General features: G+C 45.0%; 1 protein-coding gene across 1 annotated transcript in view; it reads left to right on the top strand.

Moving 5' to 3' along the window:
- The window catches only part of LOC142487595 (ATP-dependent translocase ABCB1-like), a 141,773-nt gene extending 123,679 nt beyond the window's left edge, over positions 1–18,094 (top strand). The window contains exons 26-29 of the mRNA XM_075587172.1: positions 1,073–1,270; positions 6,503–6,709; positions 7,093–7,239; positions 17,196–18,094. Coding sequence (XP_075443287.1) covers positions 1,073–1,270; positions 6,503–6,709; positions 7,093–7,239; positions 17,196–17,387 — 744 coding nt within the window. The 3' untranslated portion in view covers positions 17,388–18,094. The remainder of the gene's footprint in view (positions 1–1,072; positions 1,271–6,502; positions 6,710–7,092; positions 7,240–17,195) is intronic.
- Positions 18,095–25,853: the final 7,759 nt, after the last annotated feature.

Raw genomic sequence — 25,853 nt, 5'->3', positions numbered from 1 at the left:
CAAAGGCGAAGGTTTGAAAGCACACTCCACAAGAGCAATGGTGACATGCTTGGCAGAGAAAGCGCATGCATCAGCAGAGCAAATTTGCAAAGCAGACATATGGAAGCGTATTCACATTTGAAAAAAAATGCATTATAAACTCAATGTACAGGTCCCAGGAAGCATCTTTTGACAGGAAGGCATCTTTTGGCATCTTCGTCACTGCGTTGACTCTTCTTTGCACTGCATTGCTGAATTTCTGAGAAAATAACCTTGTGTTTATCTGATCTCTGTTTCGTGGGAGTCTATTGACCAGCTGAAATGTGTTGTGAAATACTAATTCTTGGGGGCACACCCCCCCCCCTTCTCATTTTTATGTTCTAAGGAGTTTTAGGGAAGTACCACTGGCACTTGGCCTGAAGATGGGGTCTATCCCCCAAAACGTTGCTCTCCTTATCTATGTTTTTGTGTACTCTTTTATTCCCTTTCTATAATTTGTCCCCCTGTTTTACACTCCTTCCTCTCCCCTTGTTTGGCCTCATTGTTGTTTCTTCCTTCCAATATTATCTAGTCTCCCCAGCAGATCCATTTCATCTGCCGTGCTGCATCACACATACAGTGTCCTGCATCCTGGATACGTTTTATTTTGACTATTATTTACATCTGTACGTTGTTATTATGTGAGTTACAGTATGTGTTTATTTTTTGCACTAGCCCTACTGTATAGCAATCTTCTAGTCAGTAAATATATTTTCTGCCAAGTCATTACTATGTTTTCGCATTTTTCATACTTTGTGTGCTGGGAACTCCATGTTTTTTTTTGTCATTTCTGAGGAAAGAGGGTTCCTTATTATTCCTTTTGCACCACTTCTTGATATCACTAATTGTTTACTAGAGTGCTGTCTATACCATATACTTTTTGGGGTTCTATATTGTTTGGGCCTTGGCAGTGGGCCTCTTCTACAGCCAGCGCACCCTTTCTAAGGTGCTAGAGCCAGAGAGGGGAATGAGTGTAAGTGATAGAAATATTGCATGCTAAGAAAATTGCTTAATGGTCTATTTAGCTGCACAATCTGTGTTCTCTGTCATTCAGAGTGATTTTAAAGGAAACATTGAATTCAAGGATGTCCACTTCGTGTACCCAACAAGACCAACGGCTCAAGTTCTTCAGGGACTCAACATTAAGGTTTCCAGAGGACAGACACTTGCATTAGTAGGCAGCAGCGGATGTGGAAAGAGTACCTCAATTCAGTTACTGGAGAGATTTTATGACCCTGTAGAAGGACAAGTGGTAAGACCTATTTAAATTGATAACTTAAGGTTCTTATGATTGCAAATACAGTATAGTAAACATATGAGTAATAGTGCCAACAGTGTGTATGTATGTATGAATGTATATATATATATATATATATATATATATATATTGCATGTCATTTCCCAGAATCCCTTGCTGCAGTGGAAGTGCTGTATGCAGGGCGACAAAGGGGAAAGACAGGGTTGCAGACCTGTCTAAGACATGCAAATGAACATACAGTAATATTTACAGTTGCTATATATATATATATATATATATATGTATATATATATATATATATATATATATATAAATTAATTGATGACTTGTTTTAACCAAAAACCTGTTTGAAGCAGAATTTGTCTAATAATTTGTTTTAACAATTAATATAGCAAAAAGGTAGTGCCCATGTAGATCATAGGGACAGGGGACAGTAGACCAGCATGGGTAAGCAGGATGATGGTTGGTGGGAGATCAGCACTTTAAGTTCTATGGGGTCTTTTAACTAAACTCCAATATCGCCAAACAAATACAGCCAAAAATGGAATACAATCTGCACATGCAGATACTTGATGCACACATGGAAAATAAGAAACTCTCCCGTGTGCCAATATGACCTCCCAGAACAGACCTTAAAACATATATAACTACTCGGTGTATGATTCACAAGTAAGAATATACTACACTCCGCTACTCCTGACGCAACTATCTGACTTAATCCTGTAAATGTTGTAGTTGTGTACATCAGCCAAGCGAAAGAAGAATATGGAAGTTGTGGTATTCAGAGGTTGTAACTGTAAAGGTTTCTGTCCTCCCTAACACAGATATAGCAGACACTATTGCACCTGTTAACATAACGCATTGTGTTAACGCTAGCGTCTTGTGTTAACATAATGCATTGTGTTAACGCTGGTGCATTGTGTTAACGCTGGCGTATTGTGTTAACGAAATTTATTGTGTTTACACTGGTGCATTGTGTTAACACAAAATGTTGTGTTAACGCTGGTACATTGTGTTAATGCTGGTGCATTGTGTTAACACTGGAGCATTGTGTTAATGCTGGTGCATTATTGTACAGTATTGCTATTGAAAAGAATGGGTAAGGAGATAACGCATGAAATAATGTCTGCTACATCTGTATAATTACTATCACATTACTATCACATTACTATCACATTACTTCACCTTATTCATTAAGAAAAATTGCAGGCAAAGACTTCTAACTTGTGTGTACCTTTTGTCTGATTAGTACCTATTTCATGTGATCTCACTCAGAACTTCACAAACCATAATAAAGGAGAGAGAGGGGAGAGATGGTGAGTGGGATAAGAGAGAGAGAAGGACGAGAGGAGAAAGTTGTAATGGAGGAGATGGAGCTAGGGGGTGATAAATTAAAGGGGGAGAGGGCACATGCTGAAGCGGTAGGGGGAAAATGAATGGGGGAAGGAGATAGGGGGGACAGGAGTAGGATGGGAGGGAAAGGGATTAAAATAGTTTATATAACCCCAAAAAGATAAATATATAGTCCATGTGGAAAGACAAATTGATTCCTAGGTAATATGTAAAAAAGAAATAATGTTACATCTTTTTTATTTGCATATTTCCCAGGGATGATTTGTCTCATAAGTGGAATAAAGATTACTTTGTTTGGAGTTACATACGCACATGCATCTACTTCTAAATGTCTTTCTCTTTCTACGCATTAAAAAACAGCTCCATTATTTTTTTTATTTATTTTACCTTCTACTTAAGGCACATATTATACTGAATCAAAACCCCCATTATATATATAATAACATATAAACTAGCTTTTCTATCCAAAGAAGTTTAGATATTACAAGCAGATATTGTTGAAATGGTAATGTACAAGAAGAAAATAAGTGTTCATTTGCTTCAAAGAGCAGGTGATATATTTTTTTTTAAATAAAGCATCTACAATGTGTCACCTGTAGGAGATTCCAGATTCTTTATTTGATACATTTAAATATATAATTAATGATACCTAAATATTCTCTTGAAAAAGGTTCATTTAGTTAAACCCTTTAGCCAAAGCATTATAAGCCTGCAAGCCATATCAAGGCATGACCACATTTGCCGGTCCTAACACTATCTGATTAAAATTCTTATTTGCCCCTATAATTAGAGGAAGAATGATCACATTGGATCTGTCCAAATGACAAAAATACACAATGAAATACCTATATATTCACTTCTCTTTTGTCATATTGGATATAGCTTTGTGCTTCTCTGTCTTTTGTATACATTTTCCCACGCCCAGAACCACTCCTTTTGACACACACACACACACACACACACACACACACACACACACACACACACACACACACACACACACATACACACACATATATATAAATATATATATACATCAAACACACAAAAAGGAAATGTTGCTCACACTAGGAATAAGTGGCGAAACCAGAACCTAAATATCACTGATTACTTGGATAACAAAAGTAAACCCAGGAAAAAATCAGGAATAAAATAATAAAGGTAAACTGTTGGTGCTGGGGGATGAAGAATAATATATTACACACAAAAAAGAACTAAGACAATCCCCTAAATAGCACTCTAAAATATACCACAAAAATATTAAAGTTAAACTGATTTGAAATGAACTGGATGCTCCATAAGTGCAGAAAATGAAAAAAGATTTTATTAATAAAACAGCAACGAGTACTACCTTAAAAACATAAACACACAAATGGCAGCTCCAAAAAGATAACAAACATTGACTCACTAAAAAATATAATAAATGCTAACTGATAATCTAATAACTAGGATGTGTCCAAATAATAATGGTATTACACAAAATCTAAGCTACTGGATACACAGAAAAAAACCTTAAAGTAAAAAACCCTTGCTACCAAATGATGACTACAACTACGGGCACAAGGAAAAATGTAACATTTAATAAACCTATACACATGCAATAGTGTCTAGGACAAAAAAATAACTTATACCAAGGGAAAAGCACAGGGGAGAAAAAAAGATGTTAACAAGACTCATACCCTGGCCAGCAAATACAAAAAATTATGAAAAAATACACAGCATGAATGTATAAAGTCTCTGGGATCCTGGCACAGAGGCAGACAAAATGCAATTGTCTATGGAAAATATAGGTATTGCTTGCCAATGCGCTTGTTTGAACCAACACAGGTGTGCATGGATACCACGAGGAGCCCTGACTCCCAATACAGGAGAGAAAGATACTCAGCTGTCTTGTCGTGACAAGGGAGGTCGGTTCCTAGTAGTAGAAGCTCCAATGCGTGCTGGTTTCAAAGATAAAAAGTCCACAGAGACTGCAACATGCGGTGAGAGTCACGTCAGGAAATAATAAGGAGGAGCTGCCAGAAGGAAAACACTCTACGCGTTTCGCCCGTGGGTAGGCTTCATCCCGGAGTGATAACACATCCTAGTTATTAGATTATCAGTTAGCCTTTATTATATTTTTTAGTGAGTCATTGCTTGTTATCTTTTTGGAGCTGCCATTTGTGTGTTTATGTTTTTAAGGTAGTACTCATTGCTGTTCTATTAATAAAATCTTTTTCATTTTCTGCACTTATGGAGCATCCAGCTCTTTTCACATCAGTTTAACTTTAATATTTTTGTGGTATATTTTAGAGTGCTATTTAGGGGATTGTCTTAGTTCTTTTTTGTGTGTAATATATATACATACATGTAGAGGTATCAGTACCGTGTTAGCCGAGCTTCAATAATCAAAAAATAAATAGATGATACCGTTCTGTGGTTAACGAAATTCTTTTATTTGTGCGAGCTTACGAGATACACTGATCTCTTCTTCCGGCGATGTTACAATGAATGAAGCAAGCAAAAGGTATATACAAGATACAGTCCTGTCGGCGAATATTTCTCTGACTCTGGCCATAAGATGAATGATCTGAGGGTTGTCATACTCAAAGGTAATCTTAAAACACCGAAAGAGAGACGGTTGCATGAATGCAAATTTATGCAACTGTTCGGGACACTTAGCGTGGCCTAAACAGAGATCGAAATTTTATGAGTCATTACTGACACAAGTGAACTCTCTTCCCATGAGCACTATAGGCCATGTCTGTACATACTGTGCTATATGTATGCACACACAGCTGTCTCTTACACATACTAACACTCCTTGTTTTTCCATCCCTATACACCTATAGGGACCACATAGTATCCACACACACTTTTAGTTGTGCTACAATCTCTCACATTTCCACACCTACCCACACCATTTATATCCACTCCCACTCCTCACACACCTTTTGTAAAGCACTGTATATACTGTGGGCTCTCCATTCATTTATATTCACACAGATACACACACACACTCTTACATCACTTGCTTTCAGGAACCTTTTGACACATCTAGCCATAAAACACATCCACACCGGGGGAAGGACTAGCACAGATAACATTCCTAGAGACACTGTTTTTAAGTATACCTTTTGCTTGCTTCATTCATTGTAACATCGCTGGAAGAAGAGATCAGTGTATCTCGAAAGCTCGCACAAATTAAAGCATTTCGTTAGCCACAGAACGGTATCATCTATTTATTTTTTGATTATTATATATATATATATATATATATATATATATATATATATATATAATGTGGTACGTTTTGGGTTTTCTTTGAGCTTTCTGGGATTCTGTTTTATTAACTTTTTCCAGCTGGTCTCAGCTGTATTGAAGGTTAGTGGCCCCTCCCCCCCAGGGTTTAAGCTCGCCCCTCCCCACTTTCCAAGTAAGCAGGTCTTTGACATGTTGCTGGGTTTGGACAGATACAATGTGATCATTCTTCCTCTAATTATAGAGGTAAATAAGAATTTTAATCAGGTAGTGTTAGAAACTGCAAATTTGGCCATGCCTTGATGTGGCTTGCAGGCTTATAATGCTTTGGTCAAAAGGTTTAACTAAATGACCCTTTTTCAAGAGAATATATAGGATTTCACTGTCTATTTTTTATCATATTGGATGTAGTGTTGGGCTTCTCTGTCTTTTGTTGTATATATTTGGCCAGTAGCGCACACACACACACACACAAACACACACACACACACACAATATGTGGTATGTTTTGCGGTTTCTTTGAGCTTGCTGGGATTCAGTGTGTTTATTAAATGTTTCTTTTTCAAACTGAAACAAAAAGAAATGTTACAGTGCTGTTAAATCATACCACATTTACTACTTGTGTTTTTTTAGTTTGCAGATGGGATGGATATCAAGTCTCTGAATTTGAAGTGGCTAAGGTCCCAGTTGGGTATTGTATCTCAGGAGCCCATACTTTTTGACTGCAGTATTTCTGAAAACATCCAATATGGGGACAACAGCCGTCTTGTTACTCAGGAAGAGGTTGAAGCAGCAGCCCTGACAGCAAACATTCATTCCTTCATACAGGCATTACCAGATGTAACTAGAACACTTATTTTCCCTGAATATTTATTTTATGGCCTCCAGATGTAGGCATTCTCCAACTCATTCTGGAGCAAAAAGGAGCACAAATTCTCTCAGGATATATTTATAAAAAAGAAACAAAATGAGAAATATTATATTTGTTATATATTCTGAAAAAAATTGTGTTCCTTTTTGCTCTGTAATTCATGTTAGAGACCTCTTAGAAAGTATCTGTGTAGAACAGCATTTCTAAGGCTACATTTCAGTGTACTCTATGGTTAGAAACAAATTATTCGCATGTGAAGCCTTTTTAACTAATGTTTGAAGTCACTTGGGCTTATTTTTGTAAACCTTCTCCAACTCATGACTGCCAAATGTGGCTCTTTTTTGGAATGCAGGGATATAACACACGTGTTGGAGAAAAAGGTACTCAGCTTTCTGGAGGACAGAAGCAAAGAATTGCAATTGCACGCGCTCTGGTTCAGAAGCCAAAAGTGCTTCTACTGGATGAAGCTACCTCTGCTCTTGACACTGAAAGTGAAAAGGTAACCAACACTGAGTATCTAAATGTTTTGATTTTGTTAAATAAGTCTTTTTTTATCACATAATTTTCAATTAATTAAGGTTGGTAAATCGTTCCATCATACAATGGATGTTGGCACTTTTTTGATTACCTTCTGGTTTTCAACTATGGTTGTCTACTTTAAAACAGGGAAAGTAGGTAAAGTTGGGGACATCAACTGAAAAACAAACATGATACAGTATTTAAGTGGTGGAGGACTTAAAAATATATATATTTATATCAATATTTCTAACAATGATAACTTAAAAAAAATTGGAGACTGTCTAAAAGGGAATTTGTATTATTAGTTTAGTTGTCTTGTTGCTCCTTTGTGGTACCATTGATTATATGATACATTTAGTTTAATAAATTATGGACTTTGACTTAGATTCACTAAAGTTCCTTAAGTGAAAAATGTGTGTTATTGCCAATTTTATTTAGCAATCTATTCACAGATGCCAAATCACCAGCGGTAAAGCAGTAATAAGGGACTATTTACTGTGGCAATTTTTTTTATGTGACATATGCAAATGAGCATGCAAAAAAGTAATAAATTATAAAATTACTTATTCACATGCTAGTCAATAAACTCCAACACCTGGCGATATGAGGCTACGGACAAAAATACTTCCGATTTATATCACATACCCCAGGCTGGTGTTAGGTCTACAGCTGTAGCAAGCCTTACTGTTCTTGAGGCCGCGGGAAAAATGTGGAGAACTGGAGCCCTATCGCGGCCTCAACAACAGCAAGTTTTGTGGCCCAGGCGGATTAGCGCTGCAGGGGGTAGATGCTTTTGAATGGAACCCCCGTAGTGTTAATCCTTTACTTGATGGAGAGATAATACCAGTACTCACTTTAAGGCTGTGCAGCCATCTCTTTCCCTGTTTGCAGCCGTCTCTCCATCTGCAGTCATTTACCCACAGCGCGTAAGGTAAGATGCAGGGCTGTATTACCATAATAACCCCATGGAGGACATAGATGTCCTTAAACGTGTAGCCAGGTCCCCTGCGGTATTACCTTCTCTCCTGTAAATGCGAGCCGAGTAGCACTAAGGGTTGCGGCCGGTATCGCGTTGTGGTGGTTCCGCCGGTTCGCGGAGCAGGGCGCCGCCATTGTTAGGGCGTTGCACATGCGCAAGAAGCAGGAGCACTCCAGGACTACAGGGAGCTCGCGTCTGCACAGTTAAGGTGCAGAAAGCCCGCGAAGGACTAGCCAATAGGACAGGAGGATCTCCGTTGGCAACCGGAGATATAATTTGCGCGCAGGAACTACGTAGTTAGTCGGGGACTGGAGCGGCAAGGGGTAAGAGGTAGGGTGCTGGAGTCCGTGACTCCGAGTACTAGGCCAGTACTCCCCTAGGCCCCAGACAGCCCTGAGCCACGCTAGCTGAGTGTGATAGGGCCCGTCCTAGGTTAGGGACCTGCCCCTTATCTATAAGCCAGTAAGGAATCCAGCGGACGCTGCGCTTTCCGCCGAGAGGTTTGGGCCTATGCTTGGTCATACAGGGATCTCTAGACTATAAGTGCAGAGGCTCCGTGCGGAGTGACTAAAGCCGGTGGACATCAACCGGGTTGCCATTAAGTACAGACGACGGAAGAAGCGGTGATATTATCCACGCTGGAATTCACCTCACCATTGGAGGACATCCAGCGATTCCATTGCGGTATAGCAGCACCCACGGCTGGAGCCCGGGCAGGTAACACCACCCCACACGTGCACCAACCAGGCCTATCATTGACATAGTGGCTGCGCAGTCACACACAAATACATATACGCTGGCCTACGAATTGGGAGGGCAAGACGTTGGGTGGGACTCATTGGATTTGAGGGTGGGATTATTGTGTTGGGACGGTAGCTTCCGCCGAGATGCATAAAGTGTGGACACCCGCCATGGTGTCCGTGATAGCTAACCTTGAGGAAACGTTCAGTTGGGTTACCTTTAGAGAGGGACACCTGTACTACATGTTTGACGTCTATGTTTTAGTGATCAGTAAAGAAGTATCCGTTCTTATACATTATTGTATGTGTTTATTGATTGTCCTGCGAGGAACCACTCCCCCTCTGGTGGGAGCCATCGCAGGTGGAGGCGCTGCATCATTGTAAGTAATATCCATAGTATAATTGCCCCAGATTCCCCGTGGCGGAAGCTCAGCCCTCCTGAGCTAACAGGTTATGCACCACACTGAGTAACTATATATGTTTTCTGCACCCACACAGTATAATCTGCGATTGGGGGGGGGGGGAAACCCGTTACATTTGGAGGCGCTGCTGAGATACTTAGACCTGGGGTGCCCTATTCAACAAACGTTCTAGAATGTCTCCCGTATTCCCGTGCCTGTCGCGCTCAGAAGTATATGAGTGGGCTACGAGGCTGGAAGTTCCACCGGCACGCACTCTGGCGGTGTGTGGCGTCCCTATAGACATCCCGTCTATGGCCATCCGAGTGGCTCTGCGCCAACATTCTCATCTCCGGGGTAAAAACGCCCTAGCCTTGGTGGATCAATGCACAGAGACCAAAGGGCACTATTCAGTATTAGTGGACATTGGGCACGATGTAAATGAAGAACAAGGACCATCTAGTGTATGGTTTGACGATCCGGCCGAGTCGAGCTGTGCGGTAGTATACCCCGCGCGGCCTATCAAGTCAGAACCTGACAGCTCCCACACGAACTGAGAGGAGGCGGATATGTGCGCCTCGTCTTCTACCCCTGAGAGTTATTGCGAGTCTATAGTAGGCACAGTTGCCGACCACAGCCCGCCGCTCAGTATTGCCCCGGTCCCGACTAGCGGAAGAAATGAGATTCAAATGTTAGCTCAAAGTCTTGCCGAGTTGGGAGGAGCCAGGGCTGACGCCTCAATGCAACAACAATATCGTAAATTGAAGACCTTTTCAGGCACTAAACCGACTCCAACGGGCGAAGAGGCATTCGACGCCTGGATAGAGTATACCTCACAGGTGGTGGAGGAGTGGACATGTCCTGAGCTAGTCAAACGCCAACGCATAATGGAGTGTCTACGGACCCCCGCTTACATCACTATACGGCTGGCTAAAGATCAACATGCAGACATCACTGCTCAGAAAATGTTGGAGACACTCGAGCGTGCCTACGGGCGGACCGAGGATGAAGGCCAACTGATGCTGAGGTACCTAAATCTTCGCCAGAAGCCGGGGGAGGAGCTGTCTGTCTATCTCCACCGAATTAGGCAAGTCCTATGGGATATGCGGAAACGAGACCAGATCAAGTCCACTCAGGTGGACGAGTATTGTTGGAATCAATTCCAGAAAGGAGCCCTGCCCGACAACCCTATCGCCCTCCTGGTCAAATGCTCCCTGATGCGGAACGAACCCCCTAGCTGGGAAGATCTAGTAGATGAGATCAACAAGCATGAGGCATATGGCCGGTTGCATCCTCCCGCCAAGAGTAAGGAGTCCACCCCCAGTGACCCGCCTAAAGCCACTGGGGCTAAAGCCAAGAATCCCGTGACTCCAGAAGAGGAAGTCGCCCCTAAGGGTGCGGTCCCCAAAGCTAGGCCGAGTCGAAATTCCCCACCCCCATACCGTGGCCATCCAGAATCAAGGGACTGCCTTTGCTACACCTGCGGTAAGAAGGGCCATCTCACTCGGGCCTGCCCAGAACGGGAGGAGCTCCCCGAAGACAAAACTTCCACTCGACCAAACCCAGCTCGGACGATGGTATGCCAAGCGTGAGCCGCCGAACCTGATGGGGAAACCCCTCAAGGGAACCCCCCAGCCCTGGCCGATACCGAGGCCCAGACGGACCCCTCCAAACGAGGGCCGTACAGCCAAGTAGGCCCTGCAGCAATTGTACCCGTCTTAGTAGAAGGGATCTACGCATCGGCCCTACTGGATACAGGGTCGCAAGTGACCATCATATATCATCCGTTCTACGAACAGCACCTCCGGCACTGTACCCTGCGTCCGGCTGAGCACGTGACCGTACGAGGGCTAAGCAATGAAGACTACCCTATCACTGGAATTGTACAGGTGCAGATGGAAATACTCCAGCTGAACACCGGGAAACAACACCCCATGCAGTTAGCGGCCTTGGTATGCCCAGAACCCCAAGGCCAATGCAAGTACCCGATCATTCTAGGCACTAACGCGGATATAGTACAAGCAGTGTTCCGGCAGTACCTAAAAGAGGCTAATGAATTACCCCTAGCCACCGCTCTTCTAGACCCAGTTCTACGAGACGAGTGCCAACGGATTTATGCCCTGGAACGACATGGGGATCTATACAATCGCCAGGGTGGGCTGACGACCATATTACCGGGGGGAGTGCGGAGACTTCCCGTCTGGTGTTGTTACCCGGACCGGGATGGGGAGGATCATCTTTTCTCTCTGGAAAATACCCCGGAAGAAGAAGTCCATAGAGGGTATAAAATACTACCGGAGGTGAGGGAATGGACCACTAAAATCCCCCGCCGAACCCACGTGTATGTACAGAATATCTCCCCCTTTCCGATGGAGCTGGATGCCGGACAGAAGTTGGGGAGCAGCCCTGGTCAGCCCTGTCTTAGACACACCAGAGGTGAAGGCGGCGGCCGCGGGCGAGCGGCTCGTTGAAATGAATTTCAATTTCGGTGAGTCGACACTACCTACCCAGTGGAAAGAACGACTGGTCGCGCAGCTGACCCAATGACGACATCTGTTCTCCACGAGTGAGATGGATGTCGGGTGTAGCCGCAGTGCCCAACATACCATCCGATTGAGTGATACCACCCCGTTCCGAGAACGGTCGCGCCGCCTCGCCCCACGAGATATAGATGATGTGAGGAATGTTCTCCATGATATGGAAGAGTCCGGGATCTTGATAGAGTCTCGGGGCCCATATGCGTCCCCCATCGTGGTGGTGCGTAAAAAAAATGGAGCCGTACGACTGTGTATTGATTATCGGACATTGAACAACCGCACGATACCGGATCAGTACACCCTCCCGCGCATCGTAGAACTACTGAACGCGTTAAATGGAAGTCAGTGGTTCAGTGTGCTCGACCTCCGATCCGGGTACTATCAGGTGCCTATGAGCGCGGAGGATCAAGAAAAAACTGCTTTCGTCTGTCCCTTAGGATTCTATCAATTCACCCGTATGCCCCAAGGTATATGTGGGGCGCCGGCTACGTTCCAGAGGTTGATGGAAAAGACTATCGGGGACATGGTTCCACGGGAATGTCTGGTATACCTGGATGACATTATCGTCTTCGGGAGAACCTTAGAGGAACACGTAGAGCGGTTATTCAATGTAATCGACCGTCTGGGGAATGAAGGGTTGAAATTATCCCTAGACAAATGCCGTTTTTGCCACACATCGGTGACCTACGTGAGACACATAGTGTCCGCCAAGGGGATCGCCACTGATCCTGCCAAGGTAGAAGCCGTAGTAAACTGGCCGCGCCCCGAGAACTTCACCGAGTTGCGGTCCTTCCTAGTCTTTTGCGGGTATTACCGCCGCTTTGTGGAAGGATACTCGAGCAAGGCTAAGCCCCTGAACAACCTATTAAAAATATATCCCTCAGAAACCGGGAAGAAGGCTGTCTCGGCTAGCCAACCGTTCGGTGACCAATGGACATCGGAGTGTGAGCGAGCCTTCCTGAAATTAAAGGGATGCCTGACCGAGGCGCCCATGCTTGCATATGCGGACCCCGAGCAGCCATACGTCCTGCATGTGGATGCCAGTCTAAATGGACTGGGCGCCGTCCTGCACCAGAAGCATCCTGAAGGTCTGCGGCCTGTGGCTTACATCAGTCGCAGCTTGACACCCAGCGAGCAGAGATACCCCGTCCACAAGTTGGAATTCCTGGCTCTCAAGTGGGCTATTACCAAGAAGCTACACGATTACCTATACGGGGTTGCTTTCGAAGTAAGGACCGATAACAACCCCCTTACTTATGTCAATACCTCAGCCAAACTGGATGCTGCCGGACACCGCTGGTTGGCCGCATTGAACAGTTATAACTTCTCCATGAAGTACAAGCCAGGAACCCAGAATGTCGGAGCGGACGCCCTTTCCCGAAGACCCGGGTTAAGTGCTATCCCTGATGACGAGGAATGGGAAGAACTGCCTGGGCCTGCCGTGCGAGCTATGTGCAGCATGGCCGCTATCATCGACGACCGAGTGGCGTTCTCAGAATTAAGAGTAGTCGATTCATTGGGACGTCGGTCGCAGGCTGTCCCAGATGCTTACTGTGATCCCAAAGGGATTAATATCACGCCTGACAAAGTACTCTGGGTGGAAGGACCTAGTAGATTACCAAGTGCGAGACCCTATTATTGGTATCATCCGGAGAGCCGTAATAAAGGAGAACCCGGCCCTGCTTAAGTGTGCCCCCAAAAACTTGGTAGCCCTACTCATGCGGGAGTGGGATCATTTCAAAATAGACAATTGCTTACTCTACCGGGTGGTCCAATACCACAACCACCCGGACAGAAGACAACTAGTCCTCCCTAAGAACCTACAATTTCTGGTGCTGAAGGCTCTACATGATGATCATGGACACCTTGGTACCGACAAGACCTTTGGGCTGGTCCGAGATCGGTTCTTTTGGCCTAAAATGCGAGAGGCTGTTGAGCGTCATTGTCGCCGATGCACCCGGTGTGTACAGCGAAAAACCCTGCCCAACCGAGCGGCCCCCATGGGTCATCTGCAGAGTTCGGGCCCCATGGACCTTGTGTGTATGGACTTCCTGTGTATTGAACCGGATAGCCGGGGGATATGCAATGTGCTGGTTATCACCGACCACTACACGCGTTATGCTCAAGCTTTCCCTACTAAAGACCAAAAAGCCATCACCGTGGCAAAGATATTATGGGAGAAATACTTTATACATTACGGCCTCCCCAACCGCTTCGAGAGTACCTTGATCAGGGAACTGCTACGAATGTTGAACATTGCCAAATCTCGAACGACCCCATATCACCCTGAAGGAGATGCCCTACCAGAGCGGTTTAATCGGACATTGTTAGACATGCTCGGAACCCTACAGAGCGCCCCGAAATCGGAATGGAGTCGACATGTAGAAACCTTGGTGCACGCGTATAATTGTACCCGACACGAGTCAACCGGGTTCTCCCCGTACTTCCTGATGTTTGGGAGAGAAGCCCGCTTACCAGTGGATGTGCGTCTTAGAATCTCCACGGATGGGATACATAATGCTACCCATTTTAAATATGTGCAACGACTCAAAGACAGCTTGCAACAGGCATATCAGCAGGCAGAGAAATCCACCGCTAAGCTCAATGCTGATAATAAGAGGCGATACGACCATAAAGTCCGATATCGGGAACTTCGGCCAGGAGATGCTGTGTTGCTTCGGAACTTAGGCGTCCCAGGAAAACATAAGCTGGCCGACCGTTGGAGAGATGGAGTGTATGAGATAGAATCCCAAATGCCTGGCCTCCCGGTCTATCGTATCAAAGACACTAACGGCCGGGTAAAGGTCTGGCACCGCAATCATCTTCTTCCCATTCCTCAAGTGGAAGATGAAGAGATTGAGATATTGGCCACACCGCTCAACGGTGAGCCCGATTTACCAGAGCAGGGTCAAGAGACTGTCAATAATGAGACCCCCTCTGACACTATGGAAGACCCATTGGAGGGACCCTCTCAAAGGGACCACTCCACAGAAGGGGAATCTCCCAGAGGAGCTACGGGTAAAGGGCCCTGTAGGCCAATGCCTACTGAGGTGGCACCAACAGGCCAGCCTTTGGATTCCCAGAGCCCGAGCTTTGTTCCTAACAGAGACTATTCAGAGACATTTCTCCCATCAACGGAAGAGGCTGAGCCTCAGGACTGTGCTTATTACACCCCCGAGGGAGTTGCTGAAGAACATCTCAGACGGAGCCAAAGAAACAGGTACCCTCCAACGCGGGTAGCCTATGATCAGATGGGGGCACCCCATTATGAGACTCAGCAGTGTTCTCGGAGCAAGATCCAATCTGTGATTGCGATGCTCACGGAGTTGTGTAACATTGTATAGAGTCATGCATGTGCTAAGTTATGTCTCCAATGCATTTTTCATTATATAAATGCTGTATATTGTTATGATATTGGTGTCCCAAGCGAGGACGTTGGAGATTTTACCGGGGGGAGAATGTAGCCAGGTCCCCTGCGGTATTACCTTCTGTCCTGTAAATGCAAGCCGAGTAGCACTAAGGGTTGCGGCCGGTATCGCGTTGTGGTTGTTCCGCCGGTTCGCGGAGCAGGGCGCCGCCATTGTTAGGGGCGTTGCGCATGCGCGAGAAGCAGGAGCACTCCAGGACTACAGGGAGCTCGCGTCTGCGCAGTTAAGGTGCAGAAAGCCCGTGAAGGACTAGCCAATAGGACAGGAGGATCTCTGTTGGCAACCGGAGATATAATTCGCGTGCAGGAACTACGTAGTTAGCGGGGACTGGAGTGGCAAGGGGTAAGAGGTAGGGTGCTGGAGTCCGTGACTCCGAGCACTAGGCCAGTACTCCCCTAGGCCCCAGACAGCCCTGAGCCACGCTAGCTGAGTGTGATAGGGCCCGTCCTAGGTTAGGGACCTGCCCCTTATCTATAAGCCAGTAAGGAATCCAGCGGACGCTGCGCTTTCCGCCGAGAGGTTTGGGCCTATGCTTGGTCCTACAGGGATCTCTAGACTATAAGTGCGGAGGCTCCGTGCGGAGTGACTACAGCCGGTGGACATCAACCGGGTTGCCATTAAGTACAGACGACGGAAGAAGCGGTGATATTATCCACGCTGGAATTCACCTCACCATTGGAGGACATCCAGCGATTCCATTGCGGTATAGCAGCACCCGCGGCTGGAGCCCGGGCAGGTAACACCACCCCACACGTGCACCAACCAGGCCTATCATTGACATAGTGGCTGCGCAGTCACACACAAATACATATACGCTGGCCTACGAATTGGGAGGGCAAGACGTTGGGTGGGACTCAATGGATTTGAGGGTGGGATTATTGTGTTGGGACGGTAGCGTCCGCCGAGACGCATAAAGTGTGGACACCCGCCGTGGTGTCCGTGATAGCTAACCTTGAGGAAACGTTGAGTTGGGTTACCTTTAGAGAGGGACACCTGTACTACATGTTTGACGTCTATGTTTTAGTGATCAGTAAAGAAGTATCCGTTCTTATACATTATTGTATGTGTTTATTGATTGTCCTGCGAGGAACCACTCCCCCTCTGGTGGGAGCCATCGCAGGTGGAGGCGCTGCATCATTGTAAGTAATATCCATAGTATAATTGCCCCAGGTTCCCCGTGGAGGAAGCTCAGCCCTCCTGTGAGCTAACAGGTTATGCACCACACTGAGTAACTATATATGTTTTCTGCACCCACACAGTATAATCTGCGATTGGGGGGGGGGGAAACCCGTTACAAATGTATATGGTAGTGAAGGTTTAATGCATAACAGATGTTGGAGGTTGGCTTAAGGATAGGATTTCAAGGCCTAGTCTGAAATCTGACATGGCTAAAGTTTCTTCAGAAACCCACGAGGAGAAAGGGGGTGGAGTCAGTGATCAATAAATACAGTTGTACTCTGATCACTCCCTCTCTCTCCAAGACCACTCTCTGCAAGACCTCACTCCAAGACCACTCTCTGCATGAAACATCTGAGCAGCGTGTGCGAGACAAGGGGTTCTTTGTTCTATCATTACCATCTGAGCACGTTATTTTAATTGATTGAACTTTCATCTGTAAGTAACACTGTAAGAATAAACTAGAACGTTGTCTGCTGAACAACAATCTGCTGACGTATTGGAATCTTTATGAACAACGAATAAGGTGACATTATTCTAACACTGGTAGTGACCTATAAGCGCTATCACACTTAAATGAATAAACCCCATACAATGTAAATATAATCTTCCATTATGTGACTGTTACAATGTAAAGATGGCACTTCATAAAACTAAACTACTTCATTTTCTTTACAGATGGTACAAAAAGCTTTAGATGATGCCAGACAGGGCAGAACCTGCATTGTTATTGCTCATCGGCTAACAACAGTACAGAATGCTGACATCATTGCAGTCATAGAGAATGGAAAAGTGGTGGAGCACGGGACTCATAATCAGTTACTAGAAAAACAAGGGGCTTATTATGCACTAGTCAATTCACGGGTTTAAAACTGATCAGAGTATATATTTATACTGTATTGTACAATTTCAGTGAGCTAAATCTTAAGTCAAGAGTATATTTTGCTAATATCACCTTTGTAAGCATTAAAGTTATTGTTGCAAAAGATCAGGTCCATCCCTAGGATATGTGCCACTCTTAGGCAAGCACTTTTAAAGCTGCCCCCCCCCCCCAAAAAAAACAACCCCCCTCAAAAGAAAGTGCTGCTATCCCCCTAGGTAGGTAGCAGAGGCTCCCCGAGCTAAACCACACACACACACACACACTATATATATATATATGTATGTAACGGTATGTCCCATTATACCTTTCTTTTCGCCTGTTATCCCTGTTATGTAAGTCCTGTTAGCTGCAGGCAGTAACACGTTAAATCTATGGGCTCTTGACCTCCTTATGCCCCTCTTATGAGTGATAGAAGTAAGGTGGTGACTCATGGCCTGTGTAAGCCTATCAATGATAGGTATAGACCATGAGCCTGCACCTCCTTGAACCTCCTTGGAGGGTTTGACCAAGTTAGTCAGAGTCCTGCTTGAGCTCTTCCAGAGAGCTGTGAGTCTTTCCTATGGCAGGATGATCATGCTCACCCCCAGCCTCTAAGCTGGGGGAACATCAGATTCAACCTAAGGCCCTATACTATAAGGGCAAAGCACCATCCAGAGGAATGGAATCTCTGAGACCATGCACTGCTGTGGAGAAGAACTGCAGTAAGTGCCAGTCTGAATAAAGATCCTGTTCTAATATACCTCAGTCTGAGCATCAGTCCTTGGGCTGAGGGGGGAAGAGTGCAATAGTGGGGACTGACCTGCAAACATCCTGGAGCCCACTACTGCTGGAGGTGCTAAGAACCATGGGAAGAACCAGAGGAAGAACCTAAGCCTGTCCTGATCTCCACAATACCGCAGATCAGATCAGCTTTCCTGACTCTAAGAGGTATCGCACCACACACTATGTAGCATAGGCTGTGTATCTGCCACTGAGGGGGAGGAGGGGACAACAGTGCTACATATATATATATATATATATATATATATATATATATATATATATATATATATATATATATATATATATATATATATATATATATACACAGTGGTTGACAAATCACCAAAAAATCTACTCGCCAGACAAAAAAATCTACTCGCCACCTAGTACCAAACGTGTGCTACTTGGGCCAATATTTACTCGCCCGGGGGTTAAATCCACTCGCCCGGGGCGAGCAAATGTATAGGTTTGTCGAACACTGTATATATATATATATGTATGTATGTATATATATATATATATATATATCACACACAAAAAAAAAAACAAGATTAAAGGAAGGGTACTGTCCAAAAAGATACAGAAAAATGAAAAAAGGGACAGGCAGTCCTATATGCAAAAAAGTGTCATTTATTGACTCAATGTTTCAGCCCCACTGGGACTTTTCTCAAGAGCAAATAAACAAGTGACAAGCAAACCCAGATATACCCTACACCACACCCAGTGTGAAAAAAATTGGAGACAAAAACCTAAGTGACACCCCAGGGAGCACAGAGGAGGAGCCTAAGGGGCCAAAGTGTTAAGTGGAGGGAATCCTAAAACAGGTAAGCTCTGGAACTTATGGGGCAGATGTTTATCCAAAGGGGATACGCAAAGATGATGTAAGATCTAGCCGCATATAGGCCACGCAATGTGACTTGACTCTTCTGCTCGGATTAACTAATAAGGCTACCCTTGAAAGTTCCAAACTAAACATTATTGTTAACCGATATAGTTCAATCTCTCTAAAGTTTTGTGCATCTATAAGACGCAATTGGCACATTCTATCTAGTGACAGTACCTTAAATGCATCATTGAGACAATTACCTTTATTTGGGCATAGCAGAGGCAAAAATCTGCGTGATCTCCTTGTAATCACAGACCCTGGTGCTAAATACGATATCCCACGGGCACGTGCAGACAAGCCAGGCTGTGTCAGATGCCTGGGCTGTTACATGCAGCAGCATGACCCCTGGCACATATTTTAAACATCCACATACAGGTAAATGATACAATATACGGCAACGCCTTACCTGTACAGCCATGTACGTGGTTTATCTCATTGTCTGCCCCTGTGGACTATATTACATAGGCAAGACCCAGAGACTATTGAAGGAGAGACTAGTGGTCCATACAGTAGGTCTAATATCAGAATGGCACTGCGGACAGGCAAGACCGACCAGCCAGTTGCTAAACAAATCTTCACCTTTGGGCACCAACTAGCATCCATTAGATGTATGCCCTTTGATCAGGTTACTAAACCTGTGTGTGGTGGCAACATTGATCATATGCTTCAGCAACGTGAGAGTTTCTGGATCTATGAACTGAATACGGTTTACCAGTTTATGGTTTACACACAAACAAACACTATAAAAACCCCTTCACACACACGCACACACACTAAATAACCTCCTCCAGAGTCTGATCGAGAGGGATGAGGATCAGGCCTGACCAAGCGGCTGAGGGGTCTGACTGAGGGGGGGTGAAAAGTGGTCTGGACTGGATGCTAAAGGGGGAGGTCTGATGGAAGGGGATGAGGATTGGGTTTGACTAAGAAGCGATGGGGTCTGACGGAGGGGCTGAGGAGTGGGGGGGGAAGTTTGACTGAGAGTATGAGGAGCGGCTGGGGGCCTCTGAGTGGGTGTCTGAGGAGCTGGACTGGTGAGAACCTGAAGGGAGCAGGAGGGATGATGGGGGTTGGGAGGGGGGGTTGCCAAGCTGGTACCTTATATCTGCTGCCAAAACACTGCCTACTGTCATGTTCTTGGCATGGTGCTCAGTAATGGAGATTCTCTCCCCTGGTGATGTCACATGCTCCTCCCTATCTACCAGACTTAACCAATGGGGGACACTAAATGTGGGGATTGTGCTACACTGCAGAGCAATCCCACCGATTAAGGAGGATTATGTTGAAGGAAGGCCATGTTTTCTGTCAGCCAACCCAGAATGATTTAACCAATATTGTTTTTTAACCAACATTTTGACACCCCCTGTGACATGCCGCACCTAGGCAGTGCCTAACCTACTTACGTCTAGGGACGGGCCTGGCAGCAATGATGGCCCATTTCCCTCTCCATCTAAACAACCAAAGCTTTCAGGGGCTGTGTGGGTTTGTTAGAGTTTACTGGGGCTTTGTGTGTTTGTCTGAGCTTTCAGGGGCTTTGTGTGTTTGTCTGAGCTTTCAGGGGCTATGTGTGTGTAACACCCCTATCCCCCCTAAGGGAGATTTGTTGGTACTTATGTGTTAGTGGTGCTGTGGTGCTGACCTGTTGGTTCCCAGGAGAACAGTCTCCGTGATGTATACGGAGTAGGACACAGGACATTCTCTTTTGGATGGTGTAGCGCATCCATTCTGCAGGGCTCTGCCAGGGGCACGGATTCCTCCCCACAGGAACACTCAGAATAATGCTGTCACAGGCCAGGAACAGTACAACTGCATTAATTGGTTGACCAGCTCACACTCCATATTCCTCTCATGCAAAAGAGGATGCATTTCCCTTGACTACACCCCCAGGAGCTTGAGGCCCCGGGCTAGTCTTAACCTCCTTACCCACTGATGGGGCAAGGTAGAGCCATGCCTACTTCCTAAGGAGCAGCCTACACTGGAAGAACATCACTCAATTTGAAAGGGAGCCATCTTTTATACCAGGGGTGTGTCCCACTTCTCAGCCCCAGTAACAGGGCAGTACCACAGGAGTGAACCCCCCCTCCCCTGGCACATGCTCCAATGGTTTCCAGACTAGCACCTGGAAACCGTAACAAAATAACATCCCAGTGGAGAGACTCACATGCTGGCCCATGTGAGAGGAGTTTAACCCCAGCACTGCCTGCACCTATCAGAGTTTAAAATATTGAGGCCAGGAATATATAGCCTGGGGCACTTGGCTACATGTGGTTGTCAGAGCTTAGAGGGACTGTGTGTGTTTGTCTGAGCTTAGAGGGGCTGTGTGTGTTTGTCTGAGCTTACAGGGGGTGTGTGTGTTTGTCTGAGCTTACAGGGGCTGTGTGTGTTTGTCTGAGCTCACAGGGGCTGTGTGTGTTTGTCTGATCTTACAGGGGCTGTGTGTCAGTTATTTTTAACATGCTTGAAACATTTTGTATGGTCGCTTTGTTACATTAGAGCCATACCCATACAGATGTACAGTGGTAAAACGTACTGTTTTTGGTGTAAATTTTAGTACAGCGGTGTGTAAAGTAGGGAGCATTTTCTGGGGGGCGCGGTGGTTACAGGGGACCGCACTCTTCTCCAAAGCATTTAAATGAAATGTAAGGTGTGATAAGCGCAGATGACATTGCATGAAAAGCTCTCACTGACACCTTACAGAATAAAGGATCTATGTTGTCTACATAGTCTTGCTCAATAAATGCGCTGTAAACATAGTAAAGCTTCTCGGGGGTTGGGGGTTATAGATCTGTGCTATAAAATGATGCAAACCCCTGGTAAATAATCAGTTGTGGTTAATACATGCTTTTGGATTTATTATCTTAGATACCTTGATGCCAAAAGGATTAAATAAGAATGCAGAGTTAACGAATCTTTGTAATTTGCGTTACAAATTATTTTTTCAGTGTATGTGTAACAGGGTATATCTTTTCTGCCTGTCTTTCCCCTGTTTTGCCCTGTTATGTAAGTCCTGCTAGCTGCAGGCAGTAATAGGTTAAATCTATGGGCTCTAGAACCCCCTCCTCATGCCCCTCTTATGAGTGATAGAAGTAAGCTGGTGATTCATGGCATGTGTAAGCCTATCTGTTATAGGTATAGACACTGAGCCTGCCCCTTCTTGATCCTCCTAGGAGGGTGTGACCAATTTAGTTCAGTAATGTTCCTGCTCTGGAAGAGAGAAGCAGAGAGCAGTCAGTCTCTCCCATGGCGGGATGACCGTGCTCAAACCCAGCCTTTGGCTGGGGGAACATCAGATTCAGCCACAGAGGCCCTGTAAGACCAGGGGCCATCACCATCCAGAGGTCTGGGACCTCTGAGCTTCTGCATCACTGTGAGGAAGATCTGCAGTGGATGCCTGCCATACAATAAAGACCCTTGCTATCACTCCTGTCTAAGTATCAGTCCTTGGGCAGGAGGGTGAAGTATGCAATAGTGGGGGCTGATATCTGGACACCCTGGAACCCACTACGTCTGGAGGCGCTGAACACCAAGAGAATGAACCTAAGCCTGCCCTAATCTCCATTACATCGCAGATCAGCTCAGCTCTCCTGACCCTAATAGGTATTGCAGCACACACTAGGTAGCATAGACTGTGCATCTCCCAGAGGGTGGGGTTAACAGTGCTACATTTGGAGGTTCTGCTGAGATCAGGACAGGCTTTAAGTGCTTAACAGAGTAGATGCCATAGAGGGCTGCAGCCAAATCAGAGGTAAGGGAGGGAAAGAGGGACCTGGCTACAAGCATATATACACAAGAGTTGAAACACTTTTGTTTTGTGTATATATGTGTAGCAGTGTGGCCCTCTTACCTCCATAGTAGATGTCCTGGCTATGTAAAATAGCGGGACTACAATTCCCAGAAGCCCCGCAGCGGAACTCCTATCACACGGGCCATTACTGGCAATCAGGAATGCGGCCATAGTAACACACAGCAGAGGAAGGTGCAGCGCCCATTTTGCGGTGGGCACCACATTTTAGGTATGGGTGATGTGTAGCGTGGAGGCGGCCATTTGAGACAGAGGCCATTTTGTGGGACAGAATATTCTCCGTAGTAACAAACAAAAGTCCCAGCACACACTGTCTAAAAGAACAGGGGTACTATGAAAATGCCACTAGAAAATATGGATTTAATATAAACACAAGATAATGCAGGGAGTAATGCAGCACAAATGTTTCAGAATCCAACAACAATAAAGTGGTGATTGGGGTAAAACAGTAGGGAAAAAGGGGGGAAAAACACAAAAAGAAAAGGGGGGTCAACAACACAGGGGTAGGATAATAAGGGGGCAACGTAACGTTTCAGGGGGATGCCCCTTTATCAAGCCCGTTCCCTCAGGTCTAAGAAGACCATAAGGTACTTCCCTTTTACCCTAGTACCCCAATATCCGGAGCAGACCTCAAAGACCCAAACAAACTGTCAATGAAAAGCTCAAATAGTAAGCAAAGCGAGTCCTAAATACACCAAAATAAATCAGCAATAGCAAAGCTCAAACCAACTGGTAACACGACCACACGATAACTCTCTGCCTTCAATGGTGTACTGCTGAAGGTGATGCAGGGTACTTCTGGATACTTAAGGATCCTCTGATGATGACATCATCGATGCGGGACCGCATCAGGTGCATGAATCAGTCTGCCTCCTTAGTTGCAGATCTTCACTGCAGTCTGCCAGGGGATGTGAGTAATGTCTCTCAGTCCCACCACCGGGGGTGCCAGAGAGTAAATGCAGGGAAACAAAAGTGTATCCACCAGAGTCTATTTCTGCTTGTGTAAGGGACTATACAGTATGCATCTGGTCTTCTTTCCATCCCTCTTGAAGATGTAGTAACCAGATCAGTGAGGCAAAGGAAGGTGTATTCAGCCTCTGGAGTCAATGAGAGTCTCCTCAATAGAAAAAAACACACATGTTAGTGGATTAAATCCTTGAATACACAATCTACAATATTTACAAAAAACCTAGAGGTAACAGATCCTAATTAGAGCAAACCATACGTTACTGTGTTATCAGTGACCCTGAGAGAACACACGTGGGACTGAGATAGAGGTGAGTGGAGACATAGTCAAAGATCAAAAGGAGGGACCGCCACACAAAGTCTGCCATACGTGACCCTCTAAGCGCCTGACCCACCATTCAAGGTATACGGCAACCCATGCGTCAATCGATCAGGTATCTGGGCCAGCAACAGAGGGATCCAACACGGTGGGGTCTGGCAACATCCAGTCTATTCCCACAGGATAGTAACACAGTAATCATCCTTGCTGACTCTCTAAAAGTAACAGCTGAGGTCTAGTTCTTTATTCATCCCTTTACGGATCAGAGTATCCAGACGCCTAATCCACAGCGTCACTTTCTGTAGCAGTTGTTTCTGTACATTGCCGCCCAGTCGTTTTCTCCCCAGGCCATCTATGATCTGAAATCTAAGCTGACTAGCATTATGCCCAGCCTGTGTGAAGTGGTGGGCTACTGGGGCTTCTGCGTCACACCTTCGGATGGCAGCTTCGTGTTCTCTAATCCGATCCTTTACGCATTGGGTTGTCTCCCCCACATATCCCAATCCACACTTAATGAGATATACCACGTATTTGGATAGGCATGTAAACAAATCTCTGATCTGATACTGTTGACCTGAGAGTCGGTGCTTAAGGGTAGGACCCACTTGCATACTATTGCATTGGCATGTTTTTGATATGCCCACTGTGTGTATTGAAAGTGGACACAAACGGTACAGAAAACGGTTTAGACATACGTATACTCTGAGACGCCCCTTGAAGTAAATTCTCCCTTGGTTGACTCTCAGCCTTGGTGCGTTGAGAACTCAATAGGTCTATCTGGTATCCTCTCAACTGAAATGTATTATCCATCTGATCTAATCTATTATTCACTATTGATGGCATACTCACAATTCTCCTGGCTCTTAAGTACTGGATAAATGGTAAGCCCTTGATGGTACCCGGGGGATGAAAACTGGAGTAATGAAGAAGATTATTTCTATCAGTTGGTTTGGTGAAGATATCAGACTCTAATTAGAAACGTTTATCTCCAGGATTCAAAGTGACATAGATAGTCTTACAAAGATTTTACCACCTCATAGACACTCCAATTTCTCTAAAAAACAAAGGGAACTGATCAAAGAGTTAGAATCAAATGGTAATATAATTATCAAGCTAGCTGATAAAGGCGGGGCTATAGTTGTCATGAATAAAAATGATTATAAGACGGAAATCTTAAGATAACTGGGAGATGAGAATAATTATAAGAAAGTCACACGAGACCCCATCACAGAAGTTACTATGAGGATTGGACAGATTGTCAATTTAGCACATGAGGGAGGGGTTATTACGAAAAAACAGAAGGACTATCTTATAAAAAAAGACCCTATTACTCCTGTTTTTTACACACTGCCCAAAGTGCATAAACACCTTAGATCACCACCAGGCAGACCTATTGTTGCAGGAACAGAGTCAGTCTTTCAGCCCTGTGCCATTTTCTTGGATAAACTATTACACCTGTTTGTCGTCAGCTCCAGGTCATATATACAAGATACATCTGATTTTTTGAAGGAAATTAAACCCATTGCGCACTTGTCTAATGAAACCCTTTTGGTGACATTGGACGTAAATAGTTTGTATACATCCATCCCACATAGAGATGGGATACGAGCGGTCAAGGATACTTTAGATGGGAATGGACTCTATACCCCCAGAGAATGTATGTTCATTATTGATTTGCTGGAGGTGATTCTACAAGAAAATAATTTTTTTATTTGAGG

This window comes from Ascaphus truei, chromosome 2 (genome assembly GCF_040206685.1).
Source record: "Ascaphus truei isolate aAscTru1 chromosome 2, aAscTru1.hap1, whole genome shotgun sequence".
Lineage (NCBI taxonomy): Eukaryota > Metazoa > Chordata > Amphibia > Anura > Ascaphidae > Ascaphus > Ascaphus truei.
Note: the sequence above shows the minus strand (reverse complement) of the source record. Positions and strands in the feature narration are given on the sequence as shown.